Here is a 22,975-nt window from a genome sequence, read left to right as displayed (position 1 = left end):
ACTGGTCTTGTCAAAAGACAGGGATTTTTGTCCATAGTAATGGGTTTGTTTGGACTGATGAGTAAGTAAATATCTGTAGAGTGAACCATTTTCTCTATAGGCTAAGCATTGTAACAGACCTTAACTACAAGTCAAAAATAGATTCAATACTGTTAGTTCAGTCCATCTGCACTAACTGACTCCTGGTGTACTCGATCTAAGGCATCGCATTGGTTGGTGTGTTTTGATCTTGTGTTTATATGACTTCAGTGATTAACAGTGTGTGGTATGGTGCCTAATATATCCTCTGTCCTGTATTTTGTGGTTGCAGGAGTTATATCACTCTCACGCTCTCTGCACGGGAAGGCCAACTCTGTCATCTCCATGGTGATCTCTGCCCAGGATGGAGGTGGTCTGAGTGCCCCTGTCAATGCCACAGTGAACATCAGCGTGGTGGCAGGGCTGATGGCAGCCCCCGTGTTTGAGCAGATGCAGTACTACTTCACCGTGTCTGAAGACGCACTACAGGGCACACAAGTGGGCATCGTGCGAGCCAGCAGTAAAAACGGTGCGTGATCAGATACAAATATAGCCCTTTATTGGATCGATACATCCCGCACCACCCCTGCCCCCCCCCCCCCCCCCCCCCCCCCCCCCCCCGCCCCCCCCAACCACACACACACACACACACACACACACGCGCACCGCACACACACACACACACACACACATCTACTCACCTACACAGACATCTGTGTCTGTCAATCCAAACCATGTGTCTGGCTGCATTGAATGGTCTTGTTTGGTTTGACTCTCCATTGTTCACACTTAGATTTGGCATCAGTCATATGTTCCATTTGGCCATTTTTAACCTTTACTTTGGACATCTGAGTCTCTCCAGTACAATCTTTAATGATGAAAATTAATGTGTACTGGTACTAGGCTGCTGCGTCTTGGGGCCGCTGTGGACAGATCTGTTTCTGATGGGTTTCTGGACATCCTCTTTCTCTCTCCAGGTGTCTCTAAGGATATATCCTATGCCATCTGCTCAGGAGATCCCAGCGGTTCCTTCACAGTGGACACCGAGACAGGAATCCTGAGGACCAGTCTGCCCTTGGACCATGAGACCCAGCCCACCCTGGAGTTGGAAGTCCAGGCTCACAGCGGAACCCCCCCGGCCTACAGCCAGACATGCGTGCACATCACCGTGGTTGATGTGAATGACAATGCTCCTGTCTTCCTGCCCTCGTCTTCTGAATCACTCATCCTACAAGAGTTCACCAAACTGGGCACTGTGGTGTACAAGGTCCTGGCTGAAGACCGTGATTCCGGACTCAACGGCCAGCTGACCTTTGACCTGGTCACCAGCAGCCCGCAGAGAACCTTCAGTATTGATCGCAGCAGTGGAGAGATCCGTCTGATTGGAAGTTTGTCCTATGAGACCATGCCTCGCTATGACATGCAGGTAATAGCCAAGGACTGTGGGGCTCCACAGCTTAGTGCCACCCTAATGCTCATGGTGCATGTGCAGGCAGAGAACAGCCAAGGCCCCGTGTTTGACACCCTCATGTACCGTGTGGAGCTTATGGAAAGCACCTCCCTCAACACTCACTTCTTGCAGGTGCGAGCCCTGAACAGAGAGGGCACAGGCGGTACAGGAGCAGGTTCTGCCTTGCTGCAGTACCACCTGCATCCGGATGGGGATGCAGCAATATTTGGCATTGACTCTAACAGTGGGTGGCTCTTTGTGAAGAGCTCTCTGGACAGGGAGGCCAAAGAGATGTATCTACTCACAGTTCTGGCCTCATCTGGACAGGGCGAGCTGAAGAAAACCGGCAGTGCCACCGTGCGAGTGTCAGTAACTGACGAAAATGACAACTCCCCAAGGCTGAGCCAGGAGAAGGCCTTCCTGGCCGTGCAGGAGAACCTCCCCGCTGACACAGGTTTTGGCCGTGTCTCTGCGACTGATCGTGACGCAGGCCTCAACAGTCGCCTTACTTACCGCCTCCTGCATCCCAGTCGCCACTTCCAGATTAACTCACAAACAGGTAGGAACCAGTACAGCCAAGTGGTTTGACAGGTGCTTGACCACTCATTGTGTTTATAATGACTTAGCACAATAAGTGATGAGTTGAATGAGGAGCGGTGGAGTGATGAGTTGAATGAGGAGCGGTGGAGGGAATAGTTGAATGAGGAGCGGTGGAGTGATGAGTTGAAAGAAGAGTGGTGGAGTGATGAGTTGAATGAGGAGCGGTGGAGTGATGAGTTGAATGAGGAGCGGTGGAGTGAATAGTTGAATGAGGAGCGGTGGAGTGATGAGTTGAGAGAAGAGTGGTGGAGTGATGAGTTGAATGAGGAGCAGTGGAGTGATGAGTTGAATGAGGAGCGGTGGAGTGAATAGTTGAATGAGGAGTGGTGGAGTGATGAGTTGAATGAGGTGCGGTGGAGTGAATAGTTGAATGAGGAGCGGTGGAGTGATGAGTTGAATGAAGAGTGGTGGAGTGAATAGATGAATGAGGAGCAGTGGAGTGATGAGTTGAACTAGGAGTGATGTTGAATAAGGAGTGGTGGAATGACGAGTTGAATGAGGAGTGGTAGAGTGAATAATTGAATGAGGAGCGGTGGAGTGATGAGTTGGATGAGGAGCGGTGGAGTGATGAGTTGGATGAGGAGTGGTGGAATGGTCCACTGTACTGTAATCAGTCTGCTGTAGCTGCGGGCACATTCTCTAACCGCACTTCTGTCCCCACAGTGACTGAACAGGGTTTGTCTGAGCAGCTGAGGCATGCCATCTGTGCCATCAAAGTCTCCTTTTCTACACATTAATCTCTCATGCCCATCTTATGCACATCCGTGAATTCAATCATTCATTGATCCACACATCTCGGTCTCTCACTGTCTGTCTGTCTGGCCTCCCCTGCCAATCTAGCTCTCTGTTAATTATTCATTCATTTGTCATACAGGGGAAATAAGTACCAGGATGGCTTTGGACCGGGAGAATCAGTCGAGTTACCAGTTGGTGGTGGTGGTTCAGGATGCTGGGATGCCTCCTCGCAGTGCCACAGGGACTGTCTTTATTACAGTGCTGGACGAGAATGACAATGCACCTGCCTTCACTTACGCTCAATCTAGGGGAGAGATATCTCTACAGGTATGAGCTCCCCAACCTGCAGATACCTTATTCTTATTCAACACCACAGTGAACTCCCTGGTCTTCCGATGGATTTTTTCAACCAGCAGAATATTTTATGAACTTTGCAACTTTACAAAGGATCAATAGAATTAATAGTTATTATTCTTTTGCAATTTTTTTTTTTTATCTAAAGCTAAGCTATTGTCTGAGTAAATTCCTGTGGCACTGAATGGCTTTGCTCCTTTTCCTGCTGCTCTCAGAAGCGTTGAGATGTCCATCAGTAGGGTGATTGTGCGTGTTGCAGTACTGTGCAGTCATCTTTTCCTGTGTGTAGGTGATGGAGGGCCAGTCTTCTGGGGTTTTGCTGGGTACCTTACATGCAAAAGATCCAGATGAGGGGGAAAATGGGACCATGTTCTACTCCATGTCAGGTGAGAGAGGGGGGAAACTAAATGACAACATTTTTACTTTCGAAATTTTCCCCAAATTCTAAAGTAGTTAGGTGATAAAACAACCAACTTCATAGGGGTTTGGGGGCATGCAACTATGTAATGTTGTCAGTTAAACATAAAAAGCCATCATAAGTGATCAAATAGATTCACTGCACATTGGTAAACAATATGATCCTTGTAACAGTAACTTAGTTTAGTAGACTTTTAATATGTCATACAGCATGTCTTAATACTAAGTCCCATAACATAGACATACCTGCCTATGTCCTAACTGTACAGAAAATATAGCACATTGGTTTAAAATTTCAGTTTTAAGATAAACTAAATCTTTTCCTGCCTTGTACAACACAGCACAGAGATGCATCACACTTATTAACAATGTGTGTGTCATGTTGTTCACCCAGTTGCTTGAAATTTTCATTTTTGTCAAATGAGTTTTTAACAATTTAGTGATATTTATGCCCAAGAGTAAACCAACATGTACCCAACTCAAGTCAGTTTCCAGATGTATACCAGTGGCCAATACCTGTGGAAAACTGTTTACTTTTGTGTACTCATTCTTTACAAATGAGCCATTAAACATTACATAACATCGCATTACATCAAACATTAAAATGAAACATTCTCGTGTAATAAAAGTGTTACAACATGCTATTTCTCTTCATTAAATTACACTCACTCTGTCCTTTGATTAAAGATATGATCTAATGCTTAAGTTAGGGCAAATAAGGGAGAAGCCAGACATGTCATACTCAGTATGCTGCGGAATATAAAACACTGGTCTGGTAACACAGAGTTTGCTTTTTTCCATCGCTGCAGGTCCAAGAGCAGAACGTTTCTCTCTGAACCCAAACACCGGGGAAGTGCGCTCCTCCTCTACTCTCAGTTTTTCAGAGAAAGCTGAATATATCTTCAGTGTGACAGTCATGGACTGTGGCACACCTTCCCTCAGCTCAACCAGTACTCTCAGAATACAGGTGAGCCCCCCAGGAGCCAGCAGCAGGCGAACACCCAACCCAAACTCTTCCACACCGATCCCAGCCAGAAACACCAGGTGGTTTAGATGTTTGATGTGCCTAGTTAAGGCATTGTTAATGATGCAGAGGTGAATCCTCCATCCGTGCCATGGTTCCAGACTGTGGCTGCATTCCTTGGCTGGGTGTGCTAGCCAGGGATCCTCCCTGTTGTTGTTTAGGTTGTTGTGACTGCTGTCGTGCAAACAGAGGTTTCCTCCATGTTGTTTAGCTCAGCAGTTCTAGCATGGAGAGCAGCTCGTAATGTGGAAAGATGACTGAGTGGCTTCAGATGTACTGGAGGAAGTGCGTGTTAGCTTCATTCTCCAAGAGTGAGGATGCTGCCACAGGGGGAGAGGGGTGGGGTGGGAGATATTATGAGTTTGTGGGTAAGTGGACATGCCTCTCTTGGAGATAAAATGGAGAAAAAAGGGATATTTCAAGCAATTCAGTCCTACTTGTTTCTAAATGACACGCAACTTTAATAAAGTTGTGCTACAAATTTTGGCTGAAACACTCAGCATTGAATTACGTGACATTGTTAGAGTTGTGAGTCAGAAGAATAAGTTTTGCAGCTCTGTGGACTGTGGTGTGAAAATCTTTGTGAGCAGCTCAATCACACCCCTGTAATTTTAACAGATCCTTATGTCCAAATACCTCCGTTATCCCTCTTCCTCTCTAAAACCCAGAATTTATTGTGTGAAAGTGATCTCCCTAAGTCCTGCCGGGAAAAGCATTCTAAATTTGGTTGCTCAGAAGGATGTTGAAGCCCTTTCACGCAGAAGTGGTTTACTTCTCTCCCCTGTTTTGTTATTGTCTGTGAATTTTCAAGAGTGATATTGCCATGTGAAATGTTGAAAGCAGGTCTGACTGAACTATTCCCAGCTGGACTGCGATGTGTACCAGCTGTAGTATTCTTAAAACAAGGTCAAGGTCAACAGCTCCAGTGTTTTTCTATATGGTAGCCTTTTGAACAGACCTTTCTCTTCAGATAGTCCTGAAAACTTATTTGACTCTCACTAGTTCATGAAGAGGGTGGTGATAACAGCTACTGTTCATAATTGATATGTTTTTGATTAAAAAAGAGCTGGTTAGGCCAGGTTTAACATGCTTTTTTTTAGGTGTCATTGATTTAGACTCTCGTTCCAAGAGCAGCCAGGCACGGAGGACATAACCTCATGTTCACTTTTTGTGAGAATGTTCTCTATCATTCAGTTTGTTTCTTAATGCTGAGTTAATTAATCCATCATAAAACGTCTGAAAAACATTGAGCTCTACGCTGTCATGTTGTTGAATGAGCCAAGGCTGCAGGACTTTGTTTTCTTCAAACCACTTTATAAAGCTTCTTATTAATCATAAACATCAGAGAACAATAAAACCACAAAGGAGTGGTTAGCCAGAATTATGAAATATGTGCTGTTTTACAAATTGACATTAATGTAGTAATTAATGTCAAATTGGCATAAAGAACAATAATTATTAATTCAGGCTTATGACTACTGTTTATGTAGTGAATATTCATAGCACTGAATATATGTTGGAGTGTCACAGCTTGATTAAAAATCTAAGCCATCGATAGGTGATCCTGACTCCTCCCGCCCTGTGGACTGATCCATCCTGGTGTTATCATCTTTCATCCCCCTGTCAGCCTCCTGTCTGCATCGCCATCCTTTACATCCTTTACTTTACAACCAGAGCTGGGTGTCAGCTACGGAAAGGATACATATTGCATGTTTCCGTAATTGGCAGTTAAGAATTTTGCTTTGATGTTTTCTGAGTGCTCATCACATGTTGTGTGAAATGAGGTTACGTTGAATTATATGCCCTTCTGCTAAATTTAAATGCTCTTGCAATTTTTTTGTTTTGATTACATTTACTTTAATCCTTCATTATTTTTTCCTGGCAGAAATTAACCCATTTCATTAAGTCTGATTAATGCCAGCAGGCATGTTGCTCAAGCCTGTTAAAAATTGCCACAAACTTTTATTCCTGAGACAAAAAAATAGAATATGATCTACAACGTCTCCATTTTTAATTTGACTGTAGAGGTTTGATTTGATTAGAATTAGAACATTAATTTATTGACATTAAGGGCAGTTTCAGAAAACACCATTTTAGACTCCATGGGCTGAGTCTGGCTGTTGGTGCTTTACTGAGAACAGCTTTTATATGAGTTCATTACTTAACATAGACACTAATTATATTAACAGTCAAGTCTTTTCCTATCAACCTTTTTTAAGAATCAATAAGAATCTGGCCCAAACTTATTATGACAAACACCCCCCCCCCCCCCCCCCCCCCCCCCCCCCCCCCCCCCATTTAGTTTATTTTTTTCTGTTTTCTAGCCATCACTCAGCACCTGTAAACAGTGTTGTGTTTATAATAAGGTTAGCAAGAAGTGGCATTATTTGTATTTGTCAGGAATGGAGGAAAGCCAGCTCTGCATAGTCTATATTGAAATTCTTGAGAGAACTCCATGGGGGCTTTGACCTGTATATATTAATTCTTTGAGTGATATAATTCAGTTGATCAAGTACCCTTAGATCGAATGATTGATTAACTAAATGAACACGTTGGCATGGCGCATAATTCAAAACATTCTTGTTGATAGAATGCTGCAATTTTAAGAACACAAAAACCCTTTTCTTCCACCTGTTAACAGGTTTTAAGTTCAAGCAAAAGCTCTCATCAAACCAACACCCGCTCTGTACACATCAGCTTAGTAGAGGGAGCTAAACCTGGATCTGCGATTGGTTCTGTGCGATCCCATGACACACAGACACTTCCTGAACCAGGGGTGATCACCTATACAGTTGTTGGGAGCAAAGACCACGATGGCACCTTCATGGTTGACCGTCAGACGGGACATGTTTACCTTGCCCGAGAGCTGGACTATGAAAAGAACTCTTGCTACACCCTCCAGGTTGAGGTGGATGACTTTTCCACTCCCTTCCCCAGCAGCCATCTTGTCCTGCTGGAGATCACTGTGCAGGACAGCAATGACCACTCCCCACAGTTTCTGGAGGACCTTATCACCATTGTCGTCCCTGAGAACATGGAGCCTGGGTCGTCCATCTACACCTTCCAGGCCGTGGACAAGGATGGGAGTACACCTAACAGCGAGCTGCTTTACTCCATTCAGCACCAGTGGCCCAACATTCAAAATCTCCTGATTCTGGACCCCAGCAGTGGGGTGCTTTCCTTAGGGCAGGTTCTAGACCATGAGGCCATCTCTGCAATCTTCCTCGTGGTCCAGGCCACCGACTCACCCCTTAACATCAGTCAGCAGCTCCGTGGTTCTGTGACAGCTCGAGTGTTTGTTACAGATGAGAACGATAACGCGCCTGTCTTCACCTCACCCAGCATGGTCAGCGTGATGGAGGACCAGCCAGTGGGGTTTGTGGTGCTCCACATCATGGCCAGAGACACTGATCTGGGCGAGAATGGCCGAGTGTCTTACCAAATCCTGTCTGGAAATTCTGAAGGGAAATTCAGTCTCAATCCCAACACTGGTAAGATGTTTCATGAAACCTGCATTCTCATCAACCACTGTAACACTGTGTCAGTAGCATTGCTCAGGACTAGCATGAAGCATTAGTAGAGCTGAAGCAGCCTGGCAATCTTAAATGATTTCCCTTATGTAGTTTAAACCCTTCTAAAATGATTGGTGTCTGGGAGGGGCAGGAAATAGGCCAACGACTCAGTAAGTGTTGAAATGTGGAAGAAGAGGATGTGCTATCAGTGCCATAAAGCTTTTCAATCACTACACAGCTTTCCAGTCCAGTTTATGAAGTGTGTTAGTGTAATACATATTCTTTATGACCCTCCGATGTCTCTGACTCCTCTTCCTGTCCTGACTCCTCCTCCTTTAAGGTGCCGTTAATGGTTCCTGTGCTTCCTAATCCTACTGAACTGAAGCACTATCTTTCAGCACTTGTTTCTTTCAAGCCAAAGAGCCAAGTGCTTTTCCATGCCAGCAGTGTAACTGACACACACCCTTTTGGCTCCGTGTGTGTATGTGTGTTTGTATCATTCCCAGAGAGAGAGGTGCTGCATGCTCTCAGCTCTGACTGCTGGTAACTGTTTCCAGCGGTCTCTCACAGATGTCTGCTCAGAGCTTTCTGCAAACACGATAACTTAAGTGTGGTGCAATGTTTTGTTTTATTTTGTTTTGTTTTTTCATTGAACTTTATTGTAGTTGCATGTCAGCTCCGCCCGTCAGAATGCACCACACATTGCCCAGAGCATGGAAAATGTTTAAATATTCTTCATTCCCAAACAGGTAACAGAGATACTGGTCAAGCACTGGGATTACCACAAAAGATGTTGTGTAACTGCTGTTTATTGATATAGCATGGGTTACTGTGGCTCTCCAGAGACTACATGACGTCACCCTGTCTTAGTTACGTTTGTTGTTCCAGGAAAAGTGAGAGTACTTGTCTTTCAGTTTCCACATAAATAGCATTAGATTCACAAGATGATCTGTCCCATCTTGCATTAACTTCACAGACTAGCAGACACTGGAAAGCAGATCATCTCTGTTTCTCAGTTGTACTCTCTCTGTTCCCATCTGTTATCACTGACAAATCGTATGGGAAGATTGTTGGGGAGTCAAACTGACTGAAAATGTTTGAGCCCATAATTCCAACCACATTAAAAGCTCAGGGGCAAGTTAGCTCAGCAGTTGGGAGATAGAAGAAGGAGGGTTAAAAAAAACAAAAAAAACAAAATGAAAACAGCCCACAGTGCCTTTATTCCCATGTGTTTCGCTCCAGACTGGTGGTTGTGGCTCATTTTAAGGCATGAAATTGAAATTGGATCAAGGGGAACACGGCTCTCACAGGATACACAAACGATAGGGCAAGAGCGCCCTTAATTTCTGCAGAGCACGGCAGGCAGTGCTGTTGCGTGTCTAGAGAGAGTGTTTACTCTTTGCCTGCTTGGGATGTGGTGTTCGCTGTGGAAAAACTTGTAAACTGCAGCCAGATAGTTAAGCTCTTACTTAGGCTAGACCACACTCAGGTAGACATGCTCAAATTGAGGTTATTCAAAAACTTGTTTTTTTTTAATCATACTTTCGCACGTCTCTGTTTACACACCTCGTTCTCTACTCCCTGCGGACTGTGTGTGAGGTCACCTGCTGTGGTGTCAACCTCAATAATCTTCTGAGGCAAATCACACGGGAGTGTGCTCTGCGTGGTCTGGTATTGCAGGTTTACATGTGTGTGCATGGGGAAAGGCTTGTGGAATTTGTAACTATGCTGGATGTTGAACATGAATTTAAACGGTAGTGCTATTATACCCAGGATAATGATTTGTTCAAATGCAGCACAGTGGTTTTTCCTCCTCACATTGCTTCCGTTGTCCATTTGGTTCTCCGCCTTATCATACCTTTCACCCAGGAGTAATTGTCATGGTTAAGACACTTTTGACTGGTAGGAGATCCCCATATAGCACAGTATACTGGAACGTAAACCCTGCTGTGGTGTTTTGGGGAGCTGTTGCTGAAGTTGGTTGACTCACCTTTCTGCAGGATCTCTGTCAATTCTCAAACCATTGGACCATGAGCAGCAGGACTTGTATAATCTGACCATAGTATCAGAAGACCATGGAACCCCACAACATTTCAGCACCCAGCTGCTGTCTGTACAGTTGATCGATGTGAATGATGAAGTTCCTCGATTTGAGAAGAGTGAGTACAGAGCTTACATTAAGGAGAACCAGCCCCCAGGAACCACTGTTCTTGTTGTGTCAGCCACAGACCTTGACCAAGGTAAGTGAAAACTCTGCCTTACACTGTGGCCAGTCACTATGAGATGCCAGACAATGACAGTTATACATATGGACAGTGTCACTGTGTTAGTATTACCATGACTGCAGACCCATTGTCATATTTGGTTTAGGATTTTTTTATGTCTACATTAGCAATTGATTATGCAAACTGAACAAGGGTTGCTTCAAATCTGTCATTCATTCATTCTGTCCGCAGAGAGATGAGTTCAGATGTATCTGTGATTAATGACATTATGGAAACATCAAGGCCAGATAGTGACATTAGCCTGAATTTCCTCTGAGAGGAAAAGTTCAATAAAACTTCTCTCAGCTAGCACGACACAGGAACAATCCTTTCACTGTCTGATTGTTTATGACCTCTTGGCTCTGTCCTCATGTGCACTCATGCATTCTCAAGCTAAGCACATCATCTTCAGCAACATTGCATGTTTTTAATTGTCGGTGATGAGGGAGGGCAATTTGGGAGGGTGGGGGAGAGAGCATGCATTCTCCTGGCCTTAGTCAGGGACACATAAAACAAGCCTTATAAAATCGCTCCCCAGGAGCAATTAATGGAGTAAACAGGTGACGCTGCCAGGGTACTCGCCGCTAGCACGCAATCTGGCACCCCGGCACCAGGGGGAGGTCCGGCAAAGCCAACTGCCTAGGCAGCAAAAATAAACTACAAACAAATAAAACAGGGCATGCTGCTGTGTGTACCCTGTTCCATGAGAAATGTGAATTTCTTGCTTTTGGGGTTTTTATGTTTTGCACACACGTTTTCTTGTGATCTGTGGCACTCTCAGTAAAGTGTTGTATCCACACAGCACAGGTTATGTACTGACAGTGGGGTTTTTCTGTTTTTTTTTTTTATCGCTCTTTTCTACAGGGACCAATAGTCAGGTGACATATGGAGGTATTGCTGAAGATGGTTTCAGTATTCATCCAGTGTCAGGTATCATAGTGACAACTAAAGCACTGGACAGGGAGATGCACGCACACTACAATCTGACAGGTACTCCCAGCAGGCAGATCTGCTTATTTGCAAGGGAAAACGTGCTCTTCTCTTGCCAGTTTGTCAAGTGTGCATTAAACAGCCTTAGTGTGTGAATACAGAGATTTGATAGTGCCAGTTTTATGTCTTAGCAGTATACTGCTGTGGCTTTAATCACAAACAGAGAGGGTTTCTCTGTCACATAAGGAAAAATCACCCATGTTCTACTCTGTCCTGTAAACAGTGTATGCTAAGGATGGTGGTCTCCCACCTAATTTTGCCAAAGCCACGGTGCACATCACAGTTGAGGATGTAAATGACAACAGGCCAGTGTTTGGGAGGATGTACTACAGCCTGGAGGTGCCTGAGAATGAGGAGCCAGTGGCCCTGTTCACTCTGAGAGCCACTGACCCAGACTCTGGCCACAGAGGAGTGGTACAGTACAGAATCATTGGTGAGAGTCACATCTCCTTTACCTGCATAATTATGATGTGAATATCTTGTAATTGCTTGTGTGTGCCTGTAGTAGTCTCACACTTGAGACTGATTATAAAACATAAGTATATGAAAACGATACAAACAAGAGAAGCACTGTAAGTCCACCCATCAAATATGTGTAAAACTCCACCCATTAGACTATAAAGTAGAGGTGTAATGGTTCACCCTATTCACAGTTTGGTTTGTGCCTCAGTCTTTGAGCCACAGTTTGGTTTGTATCACAGTTTGGCTTGAAAGAAAACTGGACATAAGAAAGAAGAAAAGAAAGGTACATAAGAAAAACAAGTTTCCATCAGGATATTAGATCTCCTTTATTTGTTTATGTGGATTCATATGTGCCGATATGACATTATTTATGGTCTGACTAATATCACCTTGTGTTTTGTTGTCATTAAAATGGTTGACATCAAAATTAAAGCTGTAGTAACTGTCCACTCGGTTAAAACACACACACACACACACACACACACACACACGACACGTTAAGCATGGCACATATTTTTCTCATAGTGAGAAATGAAAAGAAAAAGAAACAGTTTATCGTCATTCTTAATCATCAAAATCTTGAACAGTCTGGAATGTTCTTGAACAGTCTGGAATGTTCTCCTGTACTAAGAATACATTTTTGCAATGATTTGGGGTCATGTTTGAAAGAAAAATACAAAGAGAACTTCGCTTGCACGAGCTGAGGTTCGAAGAAAAAAATCTGCAGTTCACCACATATGTGTTGTCAACTAAACCAGGAACTACAGAACTGCAGTTTTTGGATTTGATACAAAACCATTACACACCTACTATGAAGGTCTTTTTCTGGCCTGGGTCGTACTTTTGTAATACTATATTTAATATGTACCTCTTCATGCATCCTTAATATGTACTCATTTGAACTCTTGTCTCCTTAGATGGTGACCCCTCACATGACTTCCATCTGGACAGGAGGTCAGGAATGCTCTCCACCTCCAGACCTTTGGACAGGGAGAACAAAGACAGATATACTCTAACTGTAGAGGCCCAAGATCAGGGTACACCTCCTCTAACTAGCACTGCTACCCTGGACATCAGTGTCCTGGACCTCAATGACAATAGCCCTGAGTTCCAGAGTAGCAGCTACATGGTGGAAATTCCTGAGGACACCCCAGAGGGCTCTCCAGTCCTGGAGGTAACAGCCACTGACCAGGATGAAGGTTCCAATGGCCAAATAGTCTATTTCCTGAACCATGAGTCCCAGGGTATGTTCATAGCCGACCAGCACACGGGCCACATCATCACCGCAGCGACACTGGATCGGGAGAAGAAATCCTTTTACAGCTTCCACATCTATGCCATAGATTCCTCCGCCACTAATCCTCGCAACACTTCCACACAAGTTACCGTCCACGTCCTGGATGTTAATGACAATGCTCCATTCTTCATCACAGACCCCCTCATCATTAATGTGTCCAGCAGCGGTGTCTCCAGCCATGGGGTTTTAGCCACCATGAGAGCTGAGGACAAGGACTTTGGGGCCAATGGCTCAGTGTTCTACCGCTTTGCCAACGCAGTCAGGAGTTTCACCATTAACTCACTCACAGGGGACATCCAGGCCACTGAGAAACTCCACACTCTGACCCAGAGTCAGCGAACCCTGATTGTGGAGGCCATGGATCAAGGCAGCCCTCCTCAGTCGTCTCTGGGCGTAGTGGTAGTCCACATCATGGAGCAAAGCTATAGAGGGATCCAGTTTTTGCGCAATACCAGGGACGTGAGTCTGCAGGAAAATGCAGTCAGAGGTCTGGGCCCAGAGCTTTCACTGAGTTTTTTTTTTTTTTTTTGCCTTGTGCTTGACAGCTTTACGTGATTCGAGAGGCCAACATTTGAATATGTTTTAAGGCTTTGCTTTAATAATAGCATAATGAGCAGCTAATATGTTTAAAACACCTGATCCACTTGTATAATAAATGGGCCAGTCTTCTGACATTTTTAATTTGCAGGTGGGCTATCCACAGACTTCCTCATCCAGTTCCCCTTCTATGTCACCATGAAATGAAAAAGTGGAGAATTAAAGTTATTTTAATGTCAGCAAAGGCAGACATGATATTGTAAATAGCTTGAGTAGTTCTGTTCCTGTTTTTAACTAGTGATTTCTTTTTTTTTTTTTGGCTGAGCAGTTAATAAATTACATGCATATCCATCTGTCTGTATTCAGGCACTGCTGTTGTGCAGACACAAGCTCAGTATCCAGATGGCTCCCGCAGTGGCATTACCTACAGCATTTTCAGCGGCAACAAACTACGGTCCTTTAGCATCAGCCCTACCTCAGGTATAGCAATATGGTAATACTTCATATTTTGAGTTACTTGTAGATTTATTTAACTTCACATCAAGCTAGAAGGTCCGTTTTACTTTGGTGACTTTGCATACACCTTCTCAACAGGTAAACTGAGTTCGTTTTGAACTGTGCTAATGTGTTCCTTTCAGGTGAGATATGGGTTGAGAACTCCACCAATTTGGACTTTGAAGAAACCCCTAGACTCCGTCTAGTGGTCAAAGCTGAAACTGCATCTTCCAGCTCCTTCATGGCAGTCAACCTAATGCTGCAAGATGTCAATGACAACTTGCCTCGCTTCCAGCTCCACAATTATGTTGCTTACGTTCGGGAAGCACAGGGCTATGATTTCCCCATCATTCAGGTACAGCATTCTTTCCCTGATGTTTCAATTTTTTTTTCTTTTTAGTGTGAAGTTGTGGAGTAAAAAACCCAATTGTCCTTCACTGGAGAGATCTGGACATTTTCAACATAGTCCAATTTTCTCTTTCTCCTGCTGTTTCTCAGTGTTTTCGTTGCCTTAGCTGAACATACAGTCTCAGCTGTTCTTTGTGGCTGCAGCCCTTTTGCTTTCTCCACTTTTTATTTTTTTTTAACTCAGAATCCAAGAGTTCCAAGTCCAATATTGCTCAGTGGCTCAGGTTACACCAGAGCAGCTGTTGCAAATCTATCTTTATTTTCATTTGCTATTTCACCGGCAATTTCCTCAGGTGCTAGCTGATGACCTGGACCAGGGTCAGAACGGGCAGGTGACCTACTCCATAAGGTCATCGTCCAGAAGTGACCTTTTCAGGATAGATGCTCTGACTGGCAGTGTCACAACTGCAGCCATCATGGACAGAGAGATCTGGACAGAGACTAAGTATTGGCTTGTTTCCTGACTTTCCCTTTAAGAAAGCCTGTTGTGTTGTGTCATCCTTTCTCCTCAGAGCTCCTCACCTTGATTAATATTGTTTGGCCAATGTTTCCAAGACAGGCGTATGAATCACTTCCTTACTTGTTGCCAACATAATTTTGAAAAACTGAGCTTTCACTGCTTTCTTAAATGGGTATGACATCAGCTGATAAAATAAAGTAGTACTTGTGCAAAATTTTCCAGAGTTTGATTGTTTTTTTTTTTTTATCCTAATATTTTTTATATTGTGTACAACCTCAGGCTTGTTGTCATAGCGACGGACAGGGGCACTCCACAGCTGGCTGGCTCCGCTACTCTGACTGTGATCATAGTGGATCTGAATGACAACAGCCCCACCATCCCCGTGCCCCGTGAGGTGCGGGTGCCTGAAAGTGAGTCACCTCTTCTGTGAGTTCCACAGAACAGATGATATCAAAGAGTTACAGCTGTTCTCTGTTTTGGAAAAAAAAATACATCAGTACACTTGGTGGTGAAAATCTCAATGAATTATGAGTCTACATTTTATTTTTTATTTTTTTCCCAATTTTTCCCCCCATCATCATGTCCTATACAACCAGTGTAGTGTCAGATTTCCATTTGTGAACATTGATGGGAACATGTTGTTTTTACATGAATAATCAGAAAATGAAATATTCAGTCAGTGAAAATACATTGTACATAATGTCTCTGTTGATTAGCATTATATTGTATTAACTTGATATCCAAATGTGCAAAACCTCATTATCAGTTTCCTCTCAATCTAGGCACTCTAACTGGCACAGTTATCACCAGGGTCACAGGAAATGATGTGGATTCTGGTCCAGCCCTTTACTATTCCCTGAAGCTGGACCAGAATTCCCAGGGGAAGTTTGAAATACATCGATATGGAGGAGTAGTTTCTCTGACTGCCCCTCTGGATTTTGAAGAGAGGACATGGTACACTGTGACTGTACGGTCCTCTGATTCTAAACACCACAGTGAAGCCAATCTGACCGTTCTGGTGGAGGATGTGAACGACAATGCCCCAGTGTTCAGCCAGGACCTTTATCAGGTATGGTTAACGTACATGAGAGAAGGTGATCCCCTCAAAGAGTTTTTTAAAGTTTTTCATTTTGTGATTTAATGGCAGGGGTTCGGATGTCAAAATGAAAAAAGACCTAATAATCCATGAGATTCAGTGTAGTGTCCATGTACAGAATACTTACATAGAAGGCTGTTTAAAAAAAGACATTTTTTAAAAGAGGATGTCTGTAAAACCAGCAATTGGTGTTAGTACAAGTTAAATATAGTTTTCATGTGGGTTGAGCAATCATGGCTATGGTGAAAGATATGTGACATTAAAGAACAAGCCTGTGGTCAACACTCCAGTCTTCAGGCACATCTCTAATCATGAAGGCACCCATAGTTATATTTATAATTTATTATATTATATTCACCTTCTAGCCCTGGCCAGGGGAATGACTCACCAAGGAAGTTGAAATTTGTGTGAAATCCATTGCTACATAACTTGAACACAAACGTTAAATGTATCCATTTTCAGAGATCAGTTGTGATGATTCCAGAACATTCAGTGCAGAATTCTTAAATTCCACATTCTTAAATTTAATAAATATTGAACCAAAGCATTAAATAATTTTCCCTTAACACCTTATGCTCTTGTACACTTATACCTTACAGTTCACTGAAACCTGGATGAACTCACTATCTTATATCTTATTTGGTTTGTAAGTTCAAGTTGTGAAAGAATGACATAGCTTGAATATCTGCACATTTTAATTCAGAACCACTCTTTTGGCTTGAAAATGTCCATTTTACAGTCAAAAGTGTAGTTTTGTGAATTGTGTGATTGTTTGTGTTTGTCTGTCAGGTGACACTAGCTGAGCATTCAAAACCTGGAACTTCAGTGATCACGGTTACAGCCACTGACCAGGACTCAGGAGAGAACGGCAGGATCACATATAGAGTAGTATCAGAAGGAAAAACATTTTACATCGACCCAAACAATGGTAAGGTTGAGCCCATTAATTTTTTACTTTCCTTCTCAGAATTTATGTATATATTTCTTAACATTCTGTTCTGTAGGTTGGTTTCAACGACATGCCATTTTTTGCAATATTTCAAAAGCAACAGGACTTGGTCAAGTACCATGACCCTGTTACATTTCTAAAGTTTTTAATTTCTTTAATCTTCTTGTCATAACTTTTGATGTGACTGGGAGAATAATATGAGAGTAAATGACATTTGAACCTAAAGTTGCTCTTAAAATTACATCCTCTTGAAAATGAACTAATACAAAATAATACTAACATACATTGTGGTTTTCCAACAGAAGGAAATAATTTCCTTCATTAATTACTAATTTGAATCAACTCACCTTACACATTTTTTAAATTGTGTTCTCAAATTTAATGTCATGATTACCGATATCTTTGTTTGCAGTACTTCCAGTACCCTTCTCTTTCAAAGATAATGACCCAAAGCCTTTTTCTGTAATGCATTTTGGGACTGGAGATACACACTGTGATGGATCTTTGGCCATTCCTTAGTACACAACATTTACAAATTTGTGATGTGCCTTAGTTATGACTGCCCTCTGCAGTCCAAACCAAAGCTTTTTAAAGGGGCTTAACTCTGTAGAGTGAGATAGTCATTGCAAATTGTAAAATGTTGACTTTGTCAAGACTTAACTGTTCCTTTGTGTATTTTGGTGTGTTCTTGGGGTCACTGTCTTGCCAAAAGATCTAGTTGAAGTTTCAGGCTTATTGGAGATCCAGTCAGATCTTCTCTAACATGTCTTGGCACTTTGTGAAGCTTGAAAGGCCCCCAAGACCTGTTCAAGCAAAACAGCCCTGTACAATCAAGGATTCAAAACCATATTTTACCATAGTTTACAGTTGACAAAATAACCTTATCTCATCTTACTATAATACTTGCTTTGAAACTGAATGCAAATCTGGTTTTACAAAAATCAAATATTTAGATTGCGTTTTTTCGTTTACTTGTTTTTCTGTCAGTTAAGTCTTCCTTTTTATCTGACAATAATTCAAAAGAGCCTTGGCCCTGAGCTTTATACTTAAATTGCTTAAGCATACGTTTAGTTGCAGCAGGCGAGTTTGTTTGGTTTTAATTATAAGTTGGAGAACGGTAATTTGGACTTCTCTTTCTGAGGAAAACATCGCATCTTACATTTATTGGTTATTTTATGCAGCCTTTTGACCATCTTCATCAAGATAATCAACAGTAATTGTTGCAGGGGACTGTATCCTACCTCAGAGCTTTTCTCTGCGATCAAACTTTTTGAGTGCTCACGTCTTTCTTTTTAGCTTTATCAAAATACCACTTAAAATTTAATGTTTTCACACAGGTACTCTGTTTATCAGACAAAGGGCTGAATTTGACTCAGAACATCCATCCTTCATGGTGGTTATTGAAGCTCATGATGGAGGCATCCCACCACTGACTGCAGTTACCACTGTTCAGGTACAGGTGTCTGATGCCAATGACCATCCTCCTGTATTCCAGCAGACTGAGTACAGAACCACTGTGTCTGAAGACAAAATCCCAGGATCCATAATCCTCACACTGGAGGCAATAGATGAAGACCTTTCCAAGGAAAACTCTGGCTTTGACTTTGCCATTGCTAGTGGAAATACAGGAAATATCTTCCAAATTGAGGGCAGTGTACGTTTCCTTGAAGGCAAGGGCTTTCAAACAGTTGGCACCCTAACCTTAGCTGATGGGTTAGACTTTGAAGCAGTGTCTCTCTACAATCTCACTATTGTGGTTTCGGACTATGGGATCCCCCAGCGCAGTTCCAGTGTGTCAGCCTTAATAATAATAACTGACACCAATGACAACCCACCTGCCTTCACTCGAGCAGACTACAGTGTTGTTCTGAGTGAGGGGGCGGAGCCGGGCTCAGAGATACTGCAACTGTCCGCTGTAGATCCCGACTCTAATGACGAAGTCCATTACTCCATCAGCTCTGGAGATGAGTCTGAGCTTTTCTCATTAGACCAGAGAACTGGAGTCTTGCGCCTGCTGCAGCCCTTAGACTGTGAAGGACAGTCCTCCCACACACTCATTGTCCAGGCCTCAGATGGGCTTGGACACTTTGCTCTTGTTCCTGTCAGCATAGAAGTAAAGGATATCAATGACAATAAGCCATATTTCGCATTAAGCACATTAACAACAAGTATTCGGGAGAACCAGCCACAGAATGCTCTTGTCACTAGGCTCCATGCTATTGACCATGACACAGGTACATATGGCCAGTTGAGATACTACATGATGGACAAGTCAGGCAGTGCCAAGGAGTCTTTTGTGGTCGACCAGACTTCTGGAGAGGTGCGAGCTCGCTTTCCTTTTGATTTTGAAAAAGTGAATTCCTTCAGTTTTGTTGCTTTGGCAATGGATACAGGAAATTATTCTGCAACTGTCACAGTCCAAGTGTTTGTGACAGGAGAGGATGAGTATGACCCTGTGTTCACTAGCTCAGAATTTTCCTTCTATGTGCCTGACGGTGCAAAGAAAGGACAAAGCATTGGACAGGTGCAGGCCAGTGATGAGGATGGGGGAGTGGATGGCATTGTCCTCTACACTCTCTCTGACATCTCACCCTACTTTGAGGTCAACAAATCTACCGGAGTCATTTCCCTAAAGATGGACAGCTACAGTCGGTATGTGAGTCGCTCCAAAAGGGAGATTCGCCAGATATCCCTAGATCTAATTGCTCATAGTCCTTTGGAGAATTCTCGCACAGCTTCAGTCAAAGTGACCATTGATGTCACTCACACATCGTTTGGCTTGGACACCAGCATAAATCTACTTGTTGTTAGTATCACTGCAGTTTCTTTAGCTGTCGTTGTCATTTTGATCCTCATTGTTGTGGTGCTCTTCTTTTTGAAATATCATCAGCAAAAAGATCAAGATGCACGCAACAGATCGGCACCCCCTGGTACAGTACTGGAGAAGCTGGAGGAAACAAAAATCCCTGGTAATGACAAGATATATCATCAGACCTTGCCTGGATATGCACCAGTTCAGAGTGGGAGCACTGGAGGTTCCTATATTCGGGGAGGTTCTCTAGATCCTTCCCACTCCAGTGGGCGAGGCTCAGCAGAGGCAGCAGAGGATGACGAGATCCGGATGATTAATGAGTATCCGCGTGTTTCCAGCATCTCCTCTTCCATGCAGGAACACATAGCAGCTCGTGGACCTGATTCTGGTATCCAACAGGATGCTGACCAGCTATCTGACATCTCCGGGGATCCAGGAATGGATGCAAACCAGTGGTTCAAAGGGAAGAAATTGGGAAGCCTCAGTGGGACGCTTGTCTCAGGCCAGCTTCCAGTCTATCGGGACGAGGGGGGTGGATACCTGGGTGTGGGAAGAGGCCTGAGCATTTCACATCCTAAAGACTACACTTTCCCAGAAGATGGGAAACCTTCAGCGAATGGCTCTTTAACAGCAATAGTGGCGAGTGATGAAGAATTGCGGGGCAGCTACAACTGGGACTACCTCCTTAACTGGTGCCCTCAGTTTCAGCCCCTGGCCAATGTCTTCACAGAAATTGCCAGGCTGAAAGATGAGAATGCTCCGCCACATCCCCGCCGACCTTTCCAGCCCAAAGCAAAGACTGACCCCAAGCCCAGAATTGATCCCCCACCCCTAATCACCTCAGTGGCTCACCCTGGAGCCAAAACTGTCCCTCCAAAGCCTGCCATCGGACAGATTTTCCCTCATTTAGCCCCCTTGCGGCGATCGCCCACTACCCATGATAGCTCAGTGTCTACTGTTGCTATGCCACCCAATTTTTCTCCTTCTGTTGCCCCATTAGCTACCTGCTCCCCAGCCATTTCACCCTTTGGAGTTACCCAGGGTCCATCTGCCTCCGTCATTAGTCCCAAAGACAGTTCTCTGGAACAGAGTGAAGAGGCAGAGCTGAGAATTTAAATTTTTACACAATATGTATGTATATATACTGATACTTGCATCAGCAGTCAGTGACTGACTTCAGGCCCCAAATATGACAAAGGATACCACTCAGATATTTGACTAGAAATGTTTCCAGCATGGCTGCATTATGTACAACACATACAATGTCGCCTCACTGGCTGGCCAGGGTGTGGTGCATGATTCATGAAGTGTAACTCATAAACTAAAACTTCAGTTCTGTTAAGTGCTTTCCTTACCTTTGGGCATTAAAGGATATGCTCAGCTGCTTAGCATTTGCACATTGAAAAGGAGGGCCAACATTGATGTCATTGTTTTATGAGAAAAGACAGTTTTGTATTTTATATTTTTGTACTGCTGTTTACTTGTTTTTGACTAGAAGATGACATTACCAATGTCTAAAGGTTGTCATAACCTCTTATCATATTGACATACAGTATTTGTATATTTGTAGCTGTAAAGTATGTTTGAAAGGACATTTGTTCTAGTTGGTCTAATTAAGTCTGCATTATATTGTGTTCTATACCATGCTCTCAAAAATATGAAACTCTTGATTTGTGTTTGAGGAACAGTATTGTTGTCTCATCAATATTTATGAGCAAACACAGGATCCTTCCTTGGGTTAATATACCTTCACAGCATGTTTTCTCAGTGTGAGGAGTGAGTCTGGCCCAGTACATTGGCTCTGCAGTTCAGCATTAACTGGGAGCAGAACACAGTACTTATCTTATGTCACACATTGAAATGAATACTCTAGAATTTTAATGGCAGCTAACAGCTAAAGTTTCACACATTTTACACACATTTCAGAGTTTAATACTGTACCAGGTACACTGTGTCTACATACAGAATCCCCAAACTCAATTGAACTGGAAAATGCTTTTTTGGAGTATTTTTGACACTACTTCAGACATATATAAGCAGAGCTGGTTGTTTTATCTTGACTTCGAGCTGAATGATTTTTAGCTGAAGATCAGTTTATGTTGATTCATAACTGATCGATTGAAAATCTGAAATTGATCTGTAAGGCCAGGAATGATCCCTGAATTCTTCTGTCATGCCAAAGTTTCTCATCCAATTTGTCTTAATTAGACTAGAATTAGAGTAAGAAATGTGTTGTAGCAGGCTTTGAACTTCACTCTAACTCCAAAGCCAAAGGGTATTTTTTATATATACAACTGTATTTCTTTCTTGTTTTTTCCTTTTTTTTCTTGTCTTTATCCTCAATTAAATGTGTTCAAGACAACACGTGGTGACGACTGTCATGTGAGCAGTGTTTTGGAAATCTCAGGTGAAAAATAACCTGTGCCACCCTTCTGTGCCAATCAAGACAACCATTAAAAGTTTTAATAACTGATTTTTGTCTCAGGTTTGTAAGTACATATATATAGCCTCTAAGTTGGTCTGGATACCATAGGTCTTCATTGAAACAGTTTAACAAGCTTTGGTAAGATAACCTAATGTGTGTATACTCACCACAGTTTAAGTGTTAGGTATGAAGGAAATATGGAGATTTATCAGCTGGTTTTGAGTGGGGGAAACCTTTGGTTATAAAGAGTGCCATTAGAAAAAAGAAAATAAATGTTTTCAAGAAAACGTCTTTGACGCAGTTCAGTGCTGCAGTTATTTAGCTAATTAATTATATTGAAATTGTCAAAGCTTAGTGGTAATTGAAAGAAAAGTGTTATCACTCTGTTTTTGTGATAACATTTCCTGCCATCATCTATTATCACACAGGTTAAACAGTTTCATAAAGTTTTTTTGTATGTTCCCTGTTCTGCAAACATCAATTTAACTGTGAAATATGCCATATCCGTGCTGCCTCCTCTGAAAATTTATTATTTTCATTTATCTGCCTTAATTCATTTCACCTTATTCTACCTTGTCTTACCAAGATTAGAGTGTTGTGGTCTAAAGTTTACCCTTTGATTTTAGTGACATTTCACCATACCAGTTATCACAATCTGTTTTATCTCTCC

General features: G+C 42.8%; 1 protein-coding gene across 1 annotated transcript in view; it reads left to right on the top strand.

Annotated features, from left to right (window-relative positions):
* The window catches only part of dchs1a (dachsous cadherin-related 1a), a 99,593-nt gene extending 78,597 nt beyond the window's left edge, over window positions 1-20,996 (top strand). The window contains exons 4-20 of the mRNA XM_030778156.1: window positions 311-547; window positions 996-2,027; window positions 2,943-3,130; window positions 3,447-3,543; window positions 4,384-4,541; window positions 7,240-8,089; window positions 10,111-10,350; window positions 11,239-11,364; window positions 11,588-11,797; window positions 12,744-13,610; window positions 14,027-14,140; window positions 14,299-14,510; window positions 14,857-15,008; window positions 15,303-15,433; window positions 15,806-16,092; window positions 16,909-17,047; window positions 18,406-20,996. Coding sequence (XP_030634016.1) covers window positions 311-547; window positions 996-2,027; window positions 2,943-3,130; window positions 3,447-3,543; window positions 4,384-4,541; window positions 7,240-8,089; window positions 10,111-10,350; window positions 11,239-11,364; window positions 11,588-11,797; window positions 12,744-13,610; window positions 14,027-14,140; window positions 14,299-14,510; window positions 14,857-15,008; window positions 15,303-15,433; window positions 15,806-16,092; window positions 16,909-17,047; window positions 18,406-20,996 — 7,631 coding nt within the window. The remainder of the gene's footprint in view (window positions 1-310; window positions 548-995; window positions 2,028-2,942; window positions 3,131-3,446; window positions 3,544-4,383; window positions 4,542-7,239; window positions 8,090-10,110; window positions 10,351-11,238; window positions 11,365-11,587; window positions 11,798-12,743; window positions 13,611-14,026; window positions 14,141-14,298; window positions 14,511-14,856; window positions 15,009-15,302; window positions 15,434-15,805; window positions 16,093-16,908; window positions 17,048-18,405) is intronic.
* The last annotated feature ends 1,979 nt before the right edge of the window (window positions 20,997-22,975 follow it).

Source organism: Chanos chanos, chromosome 6, assembly GCF_902362185.1.
Source record: "Chanos chanos chromosome 6, fChaCha1.1, whole genome shotgun sequence".
NCBI lineage: Eukaryota > Metazoa > Chordata > Actinopteri > Gonorynchiformes > Chanidae > Chanos > Chanos chanos.
The sequence above is the reverse complement of the archived record's forward strand: the minus strand, read 5'-3'. Positions and strand labels throughout refer to the sequence as shown.